The following is a 16,136-nucleotide window of genomic DNA, read 5'->3' as shown; positions in this document are numbered from 1 at the left end:
CCATCCCAGTTGTCCCCATTCGCTGCGTTACTTCCAGATATGAAAAAACCTTTGTCCCCTTCATCACAGAAAAAATGAATAAATTATCCAACTAGTTCCTCCCCTTTTTTTGGTGAGGTGCTGCCCAGATCGTTGCACTTATTTGCTTGCCCCCCCCCCCTGTTATGGTTTAGCTTCCCTCTTAATTTTTATGCGTTTTTCGTGTGCTTTAGGTTTCGTTCTTTTTCTGTGCGTTTTTGGACCTTTTTTAGTGTCCCTTTTAATTTGTAGATATACATATTTATTTCTTGTTCTTTTCTGTATTATTTGCTTATTTTGTCCCCTTCCTTTTTTCTGACTTGTATTTGTTCAAGTTTAGTTTGACCGATTTCTTTTTTTTTTTTCTTTTTAACTTTTTAATTAACTTATTACAGTTTTTTTTATTGACTCATAATTTGATTTATTCATTATAATTTTCGCTTTCGTTGTTTTTTCATTGCTTTTTTAGTGTAACCATGTATTTTGCCGACTCCAAAGTTCAAATTCGGCCCTTTGAGGGCTTGTGATAGAGATCTTTTTGAAATAAATATCTTATCTTATATCTAATGCCTAAACTATCATTGTAAAAAACTGACGGTTCAAGACGTCAGAGACACGAAGCTAAAACACACTTAAATATACTCGGAGACAACACGGCACCTTGTCTAACGCCTTTTTTAACAGGAATATGCTCCCCTATAGTACCATTCCAATTCACCCTAACTTAAGAATTAGCATACCAATAAAAAGCACGGAAACAACAGAAAGGTAAACATCAGACGGTGAGGGAGAAAGCATTAGAACGAATTACCCTTTTAAAAGCACTGGATATATCAACAGTCAAACAATACAGGGGACTTTTTTGAGCAACAGCTTGTTTCACGAGCCGACAGACAATTTGGTGAGCTTGAACGCAGGTGGAAGGGCGTAAAATCGCACTTTTAAGTTATTGGCTTGTAGCAGCACATATTCAAATAACTTACAAACAAAACACGACACAGTGATAGAACGGTAATTAGAGTAAGCGCTGGGGTCCTTGCCCCTTTTAACAATGGAAGATATACAACCGGACAAAAAACTATTTGGGACAATGGACTATGCCAAGCACATCTGAAACAATAACTGCAAATGCTTCAGCAGTTCAGGACAATCATAAGCAAAGACCATCATTATTGAGAGACTCAGACTTATTCTCTTGCTTAAGTGCCCTGGTTATAACACCAGATTCCCCCGATAGCACTTGAGATTGGTTGATACGAATTGGGAGGATTGAGTTAACAAGTTTTGTATAATGATTTTGGAGATTAACATTAAATGAAAGCAAAATATTTGTATAATGGGAAACGAAATCACATATCCGAAGAGAGGAATGAATTGAAGGTGAACGCTTTACACTGTTTATAAGATGATCCCAGCATTTCTTGTCGCAGGGACCATCCCAGGCATTCAGTCTCGCTCTACACAGGGAATAATTGTACTCTCGTTGGGTTTTCTGCTTTATTTGATGGACTGAACCAGAAGGAAGACGATCACAGACTATCCACATGTTCTGGCTCCACATGGAGCCAGAACTTAGCTTTTTGTTTAGCCATCTTCACTTTAGGATCAGCCTTCCGCTAAGGGTTGTGAGTACCCGTTAACACGCGCTCAGAAGGGACAGCTTTTTTAGCGGCAGACTTGAGACAGAACACTATTTGCTGATAATACGAGTTGATATCTATCCGAGTTGAAGTTGTATGTACATATATATATATATATATATATATATATATATATATATATATATATATATATATATATATATAACTATATATATATATATATATATATATATATATATATATATATCATGAAAGGAGAAATCACCCATGCAACAGCACACACATAAAAAAAAAGAGAGACAGAAGGAGAAAAGGAAGACTGTTTTCCTAAATTAGTGATTACTATAGACCAGCACTTGAATGAGGCCTTAACCCTACTCATCCATACAATCACATAGGTCAAACAGCATAGCCAAACACAATCAACCATAAAGAATAATCCATGGACAGGCAGTCATGTCGTCAATAAGTATAAGTCGTCATTTACCAAACAATAGAAAAAAATAATAAAGACAAATAATTCAGAGGCAACAACCCAACACAAGGGCTCAACAGGAGAATACACTGGCCTACAGGGTTTCGCCACTTTAAATTCTCTACCTAGCCAAGTGTTGTGGCTACCAAAGAATATCCATGGCATCCCCGTGTCATATATATCCCCGTGACATATCTATATATAAAAAAAGAAGTATATATATATATATATATATATATATATATATATATATATATATATATATATATATATATGTTTGCAATTAGTGGAATTGTACTTTAATAGATGATATTAACTAGGACAATGTCAATACATAAAGGGGAACATTGGCATTTTCCCAATTTATCTCTGAGAACCACTTGGGAGAGTTATGGCGCACGGATCTTGCCATAGAGCAAGATAGTTGGCATGTGATTGATAAATGATTGTCCTCGATTTTAGAGTCGTCCACATGAACGACTGATGAAAGTGGAGTTGAATCTGACACAATTACATGATCAATGTTGGAAGTAAGACCACCACGATTGTTTAAAATAAATAGATCTTTATCAGCCAGATGAAATCCTCCGGGCAGTGAAATGAGAAAAATTTCAGATCGGTCAGAATTAGACAATAAGTCAGTATTCATTTCGCCGGCGAAAACCCATTTGGTATTTTGTTTTGAAAGGTCGCTAAGTAGTATTCGTAGGCGATTTCTTGCTTGCGAAAAACGTGACAATGACTGCACAGTTTCTCTATTACAGGAGAAATAAACGTGTATACATACAATATCACCACATTTTATCGCTCAGATGTTAGCAATACTGCAATAATATTGGCTGAGTGTTTATGTCTGAAATAGATGGCCAGACCTTCTGATGGTCTACCACGGGTTTTCTGGGTGGCTCTTAAGAATGTTTTCACTCTTTTTATTTTCATAAATAAAAGATTATCAAAGCTTTTAAGGAATAAATATCCGTATATGTCAATTAAATTGACAATCCACGGTCTTTTGATTTTTGCTGTTGTTTCTTTTTTAATAAAGCGCAAATTGTGTTCTGGTCATGAGAAGGCATGGGGTTCTCAGCCTAACTCTTGTTAATTTTTGCTCGTTTTGAGTTTGACTTGGCAATTTATTGTGATTTCTGTTCGTTTCGATTTTCATTTATTTATTGATAGCGATTTGTAGTAGTTTTACGCTTGGAAGATTATTTGACTTGGTTTTTACTCATTTTGGGCTTAATGGAGATATTTACTTTCCTCGAAAAACTTGTATTGTAGAAAGTTTTTTTTTTTTTTAAATTGATTCGAAGACAAACCTGAAAAGAAACTAGGTACCTAATTATTACTGCATTTTGATAGCAGAGCTTGCGCTACAAGTTATGTAGAATCTGACCTGTCAAATCATTGCTACTTGAAATAACATGATCAATGTTGTACAATTTCATGAGATATAGAATGTCTCCTGAAAATGGAGAGACAACAATTGAATTCTTTCCTTATTTACCATATGCAAATAGCCTTTATAATACATTGGAAAAAAACGCCCATGTCGTTTTCAGATTCTAGCTATCTTAACCAAATATTTGCAGTTGCATCATTCAAGGTACGTATGACATCATAAAAGCACTTAAACCATTCTTAGAATTTAAAGTACTCTCCATAGAGCAGAGGACAATTATTAATGAACGATATAATATTTATTCGTAACTTCAATTCGCTGATGAGTATACCTGTACAGGAGGAGAGGGGGCCCTCCAAAAGCTAAAACGCGCTGTATTGGGGGGGGGGGGGTATGAAATACTATACTTAAGGCATTCTTTGTTCCTCTTTCATTGGCCCATAGAACAAAAATCCAGAAAATGTGGATTGTAGAATAGAAAATCATTCCAACAAATACATCACAGCGAAAACTGTAGTTCCAACTAAGTTGTAGTCCCTTGTAACTTCAGTAAATACTATTTCCTTTGATCACACTCAGGGCATATATTATATTAGGCAGACCCTGTAGTAGCACAATGGGTTTGATCTCAGTTTAGAAACACGGGGCCCAGAGTTTAGACCTAGCTATGGCAACCAGGGTTACCCCCTGTAACACCAAAGTACTATTTTGGTACTATTACAGTCAACTTTCTGACTACAGCATCAAAAATCGCTGTGTAGCACGCAAATTTGGGAAATTTTAGCCCTTGAGAAACTGACCTGGTGGCAGTTTCTACTCAACTCATGTTTCTACTCAAACGGAGGTTCACAATACGTAAGGCACACAACCTGAAAGAGGTACTATTTCACTTAGACTAGCACAAGAACTTTTTTTTAAGTAGAACCATCAAATGACAATAAATAGGGTCGTGTGTGTATTGTGTGCTCAAACTCATTCAATCGAACATAACCAGTTGCAGGAGTTGAACTGAGTTAGGTTTGAGTTAAATAGGGGTTAAATATACAACCTAACCTCACCTGTTGAAAGGTTTGAGTTGATCGAGGGTTCAACTGAATTTTAACCTCCATATAAATAGAGGTTAAAATGAGCCATGGCTGAGTGAAAGAGAGGTTGAGTAACATGGGACTCAATGTTGTGTTATTTCTTTTTTTAAGTCAAATAGAGCATTCAGAAACAATTTTTTATATTTTTGGATCAGAATAGGACAGACAAATAAACTTAAATACTTGGTAGGTGAATCATTACAAGACTAAGAAATTTTCAAACTTTTTCCATATAATCCATATATGACCATATTTGTCCTATATTTACGTAGACAAAACTCAATTTTCATGTAAAGAGAAGAAAAGGGGTATCAAAAAGCCTTCTCAACGTGGATATTGCTACGATTTGAAAAAATGCATTTAATGCCAACATTTGATCCAAAATTCCTTTGCACCTTAACTGATGACCAGGTGTTAAGAATTATGTCATCAGTTGTAAGTGAGCATTTTCTTGATCTTGTAATATCATTGACTCTCTGGACACTAGAGTCATTACATTACTAAAACCAAGAGCAAAAACCCTTGACAACTGTCCAAACTTCACGCCATCAATTCTATACATATGCACCTGCACAAAGTGGAGGTAAAGTTTTCTTCTCCTGAGACTGGTCTGAAGAACACCATTCCCCAGCAAAAATACTTATAAATCCACCTTTTTCATCTCTTTGAACCCTTCTCCTAAAGGGAATTCTCTGATCTGCCACTAAAAATTGGGCGTAAACTATTAATTGCACTTAATTCAGGGTACACGCTGCTTGGCACTGCTCTCTGTCACTACAATTATCAAATAAAACCTTGTCAAATCCAATATGGTTACATTCCTGGGCAAGATGAGTTCATACTGAGACTCTTGACGATTGGACATGAACATACAATACACATTTACCGGACAGGGCCATTTCTGGGGTTGGTGCGCATTGACAAAAATTAATTACCCCCCCCCCTTTTGACTCAAAAATAAGCAAAAACAGCCCAATCAAAATGAGCAGCTGCCTAGCCAGGCTACCCCTTCCCCTAACAATGGCACCCAGGACAGCTTGCACCAGTCACCTCCTCCCCCTTGAATGGCTATGATACTAGATACCAGTAAGTTTTTCTAATCAAGAGAGAGGTCTCTTGGACAACCTGTACAATTGATACATCTAACGATTAAAAGTTTAAAATGGTAATTTGGCAGATATTTACCAATTCCTAATGCATTGAAGATTTTTTTTTACAATCAACATTTAAAAAATGTTAGCTAACCAAAGACTGATATATTGCTGAACGTTTTTCCTTGATTCCAACCTATTAGATCTTTTGTTTTCATGTTTATCAAGGAAATCACCATTTTTTTTTTTTTTTTTTTTTGATCCAAGGATAAAATTGGGAACCTCTCCCCCGCCCTTCAATAAAGATATATGTCAACACCCTTGATCATGGCAATGTATTCACAGCCAATTAAATTCTAAGCTTTTCATTTGGTCTCATACTTTATTATAGTATTCTTTAAAAACAAAATCCAACATTATAAGATAATAAAAATCTTGAGGCATGTAGTACGCAGTAGGCTGAGATTAAATCCATATTACCTGATTTTAGATACATTTGTATTATGTCAATACATTGAATACATTCATTGTAAAATTACAAGTGGTACTTATCAGTTCACTCGGCTTTTTGTCTTAGCATGTCAATTTAATAGAAATTTATAACTTCTAAGACCAGAATTGGGATGAAACCATTTTATTGACAGTGAATAGATATTAAATTATTTAACTGGATATTTCGAACACATATACAGTGTTCATTATCAGCAGTAAAACTAAAAACTCAAGTTTTTACTCAAAGTAAACTCAAATTTTTTAGTTTTACTGCTGATGATGAACACTGTATATGTGTTCGAAATATCCAGTTAAATAATTTTATATCTGTTCACTATCAATAAAAAGGTTTCATCCCTATTTTGAACTATTTTACTTTCGTCATAGAAATTATTTTTTAACCATAAACTAATTAACTGTGTCTTGGTAAATAGTATCTGAGAGAATTGTTTAGCTCAGAACTTAGCTTGAATACATTCCCATTTTTCTCAAAGTATAAGCATTAATTTTAATAACTAATTTTGGTATATATCAATGAATAAAATACCTTAGTCCAAGTTCTTCTTTTTCAGCTGTAAGACTCCCAACTTCAATCTGCAATCTGGCTTTGTCCCGGGAGATATCATCCAAAAGTCTCCTTGCATCACCCAATTCCCTTTCATAGATGCTCTTAATAGATGTAACTTCTTTGGTGACAGTTTCCTCAGTAGTCTGAATTTGAGTAACCAATCGACTGTTCTCATTTTCAAGGTAACGTACACGGTCAATATAAGCAGCCAGCCGATCATTGAGATTCTGAAGTTGCTCCTTCTCCTGAAGTCGAGTCAACTTTGTTGGACTTTGGGGTGTTCTTGAGCTATTCATACTTGCTGGTGTGGATGTTGATGGACCCACTGGTGTTGGAGTAGCTGTTGATTTCCTCGTTTTTGAGGCCATGATGATAGTAGTAACAATCAATCAAACGCCCTCTAAAAAAAATAGTTCTTTGAGCTTCAACTTGAATAACACAATGCCATTGATACAAAATTTTAGTTTATATAAATTAAATATGTGTGGGCATTAAACATATTAGTTAAGAATTTATTTAGCATTACATTAAGATGACATGCTGCCATCAAGGATCATCATATCTGATGTGTTATATTTTTTTTTCCATTTTGCATGGCCAAACTATTCAGATTTGAATAGGTGGTCCTGCCATAGATTGCAGAGCTTGGAAAATAGATCCAAACGAATTGCAAAAAAAAACTAAAAGGCAACACCTACTCTCCCCAGAATCTCATCAAAACCATCTGATTTCTTGTGCTTTGTGCAGAATAATGGGATATTCAATTCTAATGAAAGTTACATTATCAGTAAAATTGGTAAAAATAAGGTACTCCTTAGGAAATATAGGGTAAAATTGCTGTTTTGGAGTTGCCCTGTAGTAAATGACCGGTTGAGCATTTTTTTTTTACTGTAATTTTTCAGCTTTTAATGTACATCTTTAAAGATTTTGATTTTCCAAGGCTTAAAAAAGTAATACCCCTTCTCTATTTTGAAAACCAATAGGTAAAAATTTTCTTGATGTGGATGAATTCAAGTTTGGTTAAAACACTATTAAGTTTAGGGCACATAAATTGGATTAGCACTCATTTTATTTATTTATAATAAATAGGCTTATATTTGCTTAGGGTCAAAGGCAGAGGCTAATTTGGGTCCCGTCCTCTGGTACTTCAAATTTCTTTGGATTTCTGGACCCTCCCTAGTAAAATTATCTAGCATTTTCTTCTTCTTTTTACAATTGTGCTCTCCTTCCCGGATAAAAAATCATTTGTGACAGTCAAATCTAGTTTTTTTTTTAATATAACCTCAGCAAATACACTCATTTATCAGCAGTAAAAAAGAAAGAAAAAAAAAACACCGAGTGTGTCCCTTTTCATTTCGTTCAGCTTCAATCTCAGTGTGGACGTTAAAATAAGCGGTAGTTTATTTTGCCCTTTGTTTACTGTAGTGACAATAGATGGAGGCACTGTTGCCGTCAATGTTTGTTTTCCCAAGCGTTTTTTTATTATACATTTTTTTTTACTACCAAATGTGTCCATTACAATAATATCCTATACACCTCTAAAACGCTCAGCAAAATAAACGATTGGTAAAAAAATACCAAGCGTGTCTAGAGGCTAAAAGGCTGTCTGACTTAACAAAGCATATTAAAACGTTAAAGTTCCCAGTTCCAAAAATTGTAGGGAGGTATATGGACTAACAACAAGTCCTTTCACCTCTTTGACTTCTTCTTCAGAAAAACTAGCTACTGGAAGCGCTATTCTGCTCCAGTCTGCGAACAATGGATATATACGATTATGAACAATAATACACTGTTATTGATTGTGGGAAGTGCGAGTACCTGAGCTACCTGTCCCCAGCAGTTTAAGGCACTAGGCCGGCCGGTACCAATACGGCTCTTCCTACTCATTCCCGCTCTCTTCTGCACAATCAAAGACTATGGATAAATCGCGTCCCATTAAAAATTGACTTCTTCAAGCTTTAATCCTTATTAAACAATATTTCTCTTCTTTAAGGTATCAATTGCTGCCTTAAATATCTTACGATCAATTTCCCATGGCAGGTTAGAATCCAGGATAGCTGTATAAGTATTTGGAATCTTAGCCAAGGAGCAGAAACGCTTAAGAGCAACAGTCTCCTCACTCTGAGCCTGGCAATCAAATAAAATATGCTGGATTGTTTCCTCTGTTGAAAAGCAGATTCGGCATAAATGGGAATGATGTAGCTTCCAATTAAATAACAAGCTATTTAGAAGTAGGGAACCTGATTTCAGTCGGTAATATAGCACTGTATTTAATCTTGTATGAAATGGAGATAACATTAATGTACTGTGATTAACTTTGGATCTTTGCCTGATAATATCTCGTGAATTGAGGTCAGAGGAAGGACTAGGAGATAACATGGAAGCCTTTGCTGCTAGAGAATCAGCCATATCATTATATTTTATACCTTTATGACTAGGAACATGTTGAAAATAAACTTCATTTTCCTTGATCTTAAGATTAAGAAGCTGTCTTCTAATATTATATAAATCTTTGTCATTAGCAATTCTATTAATATTTTGGATCAGTAGTAATGCTGATTTAGAGTCAGAGAGACAGAGTATATTTTCAGATTCAATGTTATAATTTATAAGAGCATCCAAGGCCAGGCGGATGGCACATAATTCAGCAGACAGGATAGAAGATCCCAATGGGAGAGGAGAATAAATATTCAAATTCAGGGATGGGATACATGCTCCTGCTCCAGCTCTTTCCCTCTGGACGGATCCATCAGTATATATTTTTCTATAGTTGGGGTAAGCCTTAGAGATATGTTCAGCCAAAATAGTCTGGATCTCATAATTAGGAATCAAATCTTTACTAATATAGATAAGTTCTACTTGACAGCTTGGAGGACTCATTTCCCAAGGGGGGGACTCAGTAAAGGGATATGCATGAAGCGAATGTTGATTCCAGTTTGGGACCTCCAGTTGAAACTGATTCCATGATGAATGGGCATTGGGACAGGCTGACTTCTCAGCAAAGGTATGTGCATATACAGCATGCTTGGCTCCATAAGCCTGGATTTGCGAGAAATACTTTATCCTTAGACTAGATGCTCTTTCACTTAGGGACACCAATCCTGACAGTGTTCTTAACTTTGACAGAGGAGTATGCTTATGCACACCCAAAGCTATTCGAATAGCAGAATTTTGTAAAGATTCAAGGATTTTGAATGAGGATGGGGGACTAAAGTGTATTAACATAGAGGCAGTTCAAATTTGTGGATATTGGATTATTACCTGGAATCAAATTCTATGTGCAGTCAAAGATAACCTACAGTCTACAGTCTTTAAGTGCACATATAATTTTATTTCAGGCAATTCTAACATTTGGAAATACCATGCTAAAGAGAAGGAAATTGACACCAATTTGCCATATTGGTGTAAAAAAGCTGCATGTGTTCTAGGCTCTAGACTGGGCAATATTACAACAGATCCACAGGTCAAATGATATTGCTTTCTGACTTTTTAGAGGAAAGATTACTAACTGTTCATTAAAAGAAAATAAGTATGTGCACAGAAGGTGATGTGCTTTAAGAGAAGGGCTAGTGAAATACAAATTTATCTCTTAATTATAAAAACTTTACAATAAAATTAATAGGTACAATTAACAATTATATTACTTTCTTTAACCCTGTTGTGTATTCAGTAAAATCACAATAACAAAATCCCATCCAAGCCTGTTTACCCCAGCCTTTGGGTAGTTTTGCACAACAGTAACTACAAGGCTCCATAAGAAATATAAAGTATTGGTAAAATATGTAAAATATCAATTTTACAGGGGTCCATAAAATTACAGTAAAATATGCAAAATGCCCAATTTTACCATTTACAACACTATCAAAGAAAATAGCATTTGATCAATTTGGCTACTTCAGGAGTTCCTTATGGTGTCAGGTGCTTTGATTGACATGCTCAATGACAAAAGGACATAAAATTACAAGTCAAACCACAAATTCTTGACAGCCAGTCCCCCACAAAAATTCACTGATTGGTCGTGTGTCTTTGTAATGTTCAGTCAATACTGAAGTTCACAAAATAATTTTTACAGTACAAATATAACTTAAAACTCTTTTACCATAATAATTCTAGTAGGTGCACCAATAATAAACAAAATTAGCAAATTTTTGGTCAAATAAATTATTTAAGCAGAGAAAATATCCCTCCTCAATGGCTGAGAAGTTGAATAGCTCCATAAACAGAAAGGTCAACGCAAGAAAAGGAATCAGAGGATTTTGTAGTACAGGTGGTGTGAATCCAAGACTAAGCAGACATCTATTCAAGATATTGCTTCCAAATAAGGAGGAATATAGATTTGACAGAAAAGCAAAGAAGGGGCAACCTTTTTGAAAACTATAAATATTTATAAAAATTATAATTAAAGGGACATGAAACTGCTACTTCTACACACAAGCTTCCAAGGTGGATTTTATACCCAAATGCCTTTTATATTTGCAGATTCAGAAACTTACAATTTTCGAAACATGACAAAGACTTCTAAAAGAGAGGCATAAATCTTCCTTGTCCTGTCGTATAAATGATATGAGCTGGATATACCATTAATATATTGTAAGGAAGCTCCTTTAAAACAGCATATATTAAGGATCCTAAGGTAGTGTATGGGCAGGAGTTTCAACTATTGGATACAGCTTAGAGATATATACCAAATCAATTATAGCAAGATCTAAGAGCTTTGACAATAAGAAAACATATATAGCCATCCCATGGATTTGCCTTCTTTGCAAAGAGGAGAATGATGATCTGTGACATTAAAGGCTTTCTACGAGAGTATCATTCTATTGTTGTAATGGAGAAGATTGCTAATGTTCGGTTATTTGATTGCAGACATTGTTATACACTTGGCATCTTTATTACAATTTATATTGTCCCTCCTCCATTCAATGTTAAACCTCCTCCATCCACATGTTTAAACCTTATGCTTTGTCTGATCTTGCCGGCTTCCCAAACAGTGAGAACTTTGAAAATATAGCTAAAATTGATGCAAATGCAATTGAAAATACAGTAAAAATTGTATCTTGTATGCTTATGTTGACTTGACAGAGTTAAGAACAGTTAGTTACATATGATATTTTCTTTCTTTTTTTAATTTTTGTTTTAGCAAATAATGTGTAAATTGTGTTTCTTGTTAAAAAATAAAATAAAAGAGATATAAAAACAACAATAAAGAACTTCAAAGGTACAACCATCAGGATGAATGTTCCTGGGAAATGGACTAAAAATATGATAGAGCACATTAAAGGACCAAAATTTTTGAATGTTTTAGGACTCTTCTGTCTTAAGAGTGGCCGTTAATGGTAAATTCTTTGTTTAATTTATACGTTTTGGATGAAAATAAAAATGTCTATGTCTATGTCTAAAACATTGTGTAGCTAGAAAAAGGTTCTTTTACTGCCAAACCCCAATTTACAGGTAATCATGTTTTGTGTCTTCTGTGCTCATCCTGTGGGAAAACTGTCTCCCGTTTCTAGATATAAATATGGCAATATGGAAGAAGGGAGTACCATAGAATGGACCCATTAACCTATAAAAATAGTAAAAAATGAGAAATTTATCCAAAATTAGTTTAATTTCCAAACTTATTCATTTATTTATTACCAACAATGATAAAATGCATAGTTTGTTGCATACACAATGATGAAGATTCAATCATGGAAATGTTACCACTATCAAGATATCTGATATCAGAAACACATGTCACAAAATTCCATACATTTTGCACTGATGAAACAATTATTTATGCTTTTGTACAACTGCCACATCACACTATGGACAGGAAAATATAATAGAGCACATTAATGGGGTAGACCCATTTAGTATACCTAAAAAAATAATAAGAAAGATTTATCCATAATTCCTGGTAACTTTCCAACTTTATATTCATATATTATTACAAACAATGATAAACACATTGCTTGCTGCATGCACAATGATAACAGACCAATCAGAATCAATCATGGAAATGCACAGAATGCTACCACTGTAATGATAGAATATTTAAATTTTTTCACTAAAATTGATACATTTCGCAATGCTGAAGCAATTCTTAGTATTCTTGTGTAGCTTATAAGTGCCAAAACCCATCTCTATTCATTTTAAATTCGAAAGAGAAAATATTTCTTCAAGAAATGGTTTACATGCAGGTGCAAAAAATAGTCAACTTTTATATTTGAAAAACGCAATGAGATTTATCATATATGAAATTAAAATGTATTCATATTGGAATACTGAAAAAATATTACAGAATGCCTGTGTTATTTCTTTTCCAAGCCAAACGTGAAGAAAAAATCAGGCTCTTTGTAATGATCAGTCCCAGACTAGAAGCATGCTCAAAAAAGCTCACAAGTGTCACTTTGTAACTATTTTGCAGACATGGATATGGAAGAGAAAATTCTTTTTTATAATGCTCAACCCATGAGGAAAGTGGTATACAAGATGGTATTTGACTTGCCATATCTTTTACTAGACTGGATCACAACTTATTTGGTGGAGACCAAACTTCTTCCAAACAAGACAAAATAACTGAACACTGATGCAGAGAAAGCTGCTTTGCAAACTGGCATTTTGTATAAACATACAGTTTTCACAGCCACCCATCATGTGGCATTTTGTATAAACATACAGTTTTCACAGCCACCCATCATGTGGCATTTTGTATAAACATACAGTTTTCACAGCCACCCATCATGTGGTTTATCCACTTCAATCCAAACTGAAAGCCAAAACTTTGCAGAAAAGTAAGTATTTCGCAAATTATAATTATTTGACCAGTTAGGCTCTTCATTTCCAACTTTTACTCACCTAATAGGTACTGTTGATTTTTCTGCAAGAGCTAGGGCAGGAGTAAGTTCACTACAATAAATGTTCATTCTAACTTGAGTCACACATATTCTTTCTTGAACTCTTGCATCAACAAATCAAATGGTATACAAACGTTTGCAAGGACTTCATTGCATGCATTCCAGAAAAACACCCTGTCCCTATCATTAGGATAAAATACAGATTGCTTTTTCAGAAGCTGGTTAGAAGAAGGGGCACAATCACCAATCAGAGCAAGAAAAGACAGAGGAAAGTGATCTGACATAAAATTGGGATCATTAACAACCACTTTTGTGATAGTTATGGATAACATATGACAAACATGGTCCAACTTAGATGTACTACCCAAATTATGGATGTAAGCAAAACTCTCACTCTTCTGTGCAACTCCATAGTCATCATTGAACAGACCAAAAAAAAAAACATTTAGATGAACAAGCAGCACTAATGGCAAAAAGTCTTTCAGATTGGTCATCATGGTAGTTTGTGGGCAGATAAATGTTTAGCACAAAAAAATCTGGATTCTAATTGCCAAAAAGTCACTTGCTGAATAAAAAATAGACAAAGGAAAACAAGACTTCACAAAGGTTGCTAGACAACTACAAGGCTGGCCACGAGACTGAGAGCACTGTGCAGCAACCAAGAACACTTTATGATTGGTTGGTAGTTCTAAAAGGCTCAGGCTCAAAGTAGTTGTAAAGTGCTCTTGAATACACATTATGTCACATTTAGATAAAAAGTCCTTTAAAAACAAAGGCTGATTTAGCAAATTTCCACTTAAATTCCATAAGACAATTGAACAAGAGATAGAGGATCCTAGGTTTCTTTGTTCATTGCATCTTGAGTGGGCAGGTTTTAGACACATTTTGATAGGGGTTTAACATTGTTTATTGCCTTATTAGCTGGACACATTAAAGTGTAGCATGCATGGCCTTTCTTTTTGCACAAAATGCAGAACATATCTTTTGTGCACCTATTAACCTTCATGGAGGTGTGGCAGAAGTACTGCAAAGACCAGAAATAGGTGTCAGTACACAGTTGGGTGCTATGTGACCAACTCCATGACAGGAAAAACACCTTTTTGAGAAAAATTTGAACTCTACCACAGGCAGCTTCTCATAGCCAACCTGAACTGATACTGCAAGAATATCTTAAATATCCTTCCTGGTCCCAGAATACAGCTTAAATACTTTGGATTGACCAATTTCTATTGCTAGATTTTTAAAGTTACCAATTTCTATTGCTTTTGATGCACTTGGAACAAGGGATTCTACATCAGTATGAGTCATGTTAGGTGAAACCTGCTTCAGGACAGCAATAAACATTTTCTCTTGTAGCATAGCAGCAACCTCAGGCTTACTAGTTTTCATCTTCTCAGCAGACAATTTAGATTTGATGTATAATTTCCAGTCCTGTTTCAATATTCTTAGCTCACTCATTTCCACTGATGTGGGACAAACACTGTCCAAAAATTGCTCACAAGCATTGGGGTTATTGAGAGATTTTTGCATTTTGCAAACAACAGCATAAGATAGCTGAGGACTGACAGCTACTGGATTAGCAAGGCCTGGGATCAACTCATCAAGGGACAGCATAGACCTGCACTTTAGCTGTAGACACAATATCCTTGAATTCTAGGCATAAATTGTTTAGATTTTGGTTTAGCATAGTGCTTGCCTCATCAATAATTGTAGGGACTTCATCTGGATCATATATAACAAACTTAGGTGTGCTCACTGAATTCTTACCACAATAGTCAGGAACTTTCAAAATGTCTGCAAAAGTGTCAGCAACTTTCTACCTCTTGGTTTGCCAAGTAGCATACTTTGTCATAAACCTAATAATTTTTTTTGCTTTGCTTACCATATCCTATGTGAAAAAATTGCAACCATTTTAATGATATTGGTGTTGGCATTTCCTCTTCATTTCACCCTTACAGCAAAATTCAGTACAATATTCTCTACTAGTCTAACTGGCAGCATCCTGGGACAAACCCCAATAGACAAGGGACACATCAGCCTCTGTTCCACCTGATCCCTGCAGTTTAAAGGAGGCTCTCTTGACAGGTACAACAGCACTTGTGACAGGGAACTGCCCCTCTTCTGCTTGTCAATTAGAGTTACATAAAAAATGAATGTGCCCACTTAAATTGAAACTGGTATAAATCTATTTTTACAAAATATAAATAAATGTCCAGAAACTAGGTCAGTAGATGACAGCATTTTTAATCCATATAAAAATGTTTTGAAAGAATGGTCACACAATTAACACTGGTCATGAATTAATTTAATCAGCAGCTTTTAAGTAGCCTTAGCATTGTTGATTAGCCTAGCCTATCTCTCACAAACAGGTCCATCAATGGTATCAAGCAACTTTTTCCTATATCAGGTCAGGAAATTGAAACTTTCAGGTATGGATCTATAACCTAAAGTTTCTCACAGACAGGTATTTTGACACACCAAATCTCAACTCCTTCTCTCTGAAGAAAGCACTAACATTTTAAACTCTGTGTTATAAAAGTAAAATCTTGAAAATAGATATTCTGC

General features: G+C 35.0%; 1 protein-coding gene across 4 annotated transcripts in view; it reads right to left on the bottom strand.

Annotated features, from left to right (window-relative positions):
- LOC136038166 (lamin Dm0-like) overlaps positions 1-16,136 on the bottom strand; it is a 66,917-nt gene that overhangs the window by 49,087 nt on the left and 1,694 nt on the right. For all 4 annotated transcript variants that reach the window (XM_065721230.1, XM_065721233.1, XM_065721232.1 and 1 more), the window contains exon 2: positions 6,712-7,132. In XM_065721230.1, the coding sequence (XP_065577302.1) occupies positions 6,712-7,100 (389 nt within the window). In that variant the 5' untranslated portion in view covers positions 7,101-7,132. The remainder of the gene's footprint in view (positions 1-6,711; positions 7,133-16,136) is intronic.

The sequence above is a fragment of the Artemia franciscana genome, chromosome 17 (genome assembly GCF_032884065.1).
Source record: "Artemia franciscana chromosome 17, ASM3288406v1, whole genome shotgun sequence".
NCBI lineage: Eukaryota > Metazoa > Arthropoda > Branchiopoda > Anostraca > Artemiidae > Artemia > Artemia franciscana.
This window is presented reverse-complemented; position numbering and strand designations above follow the sequence as displayed.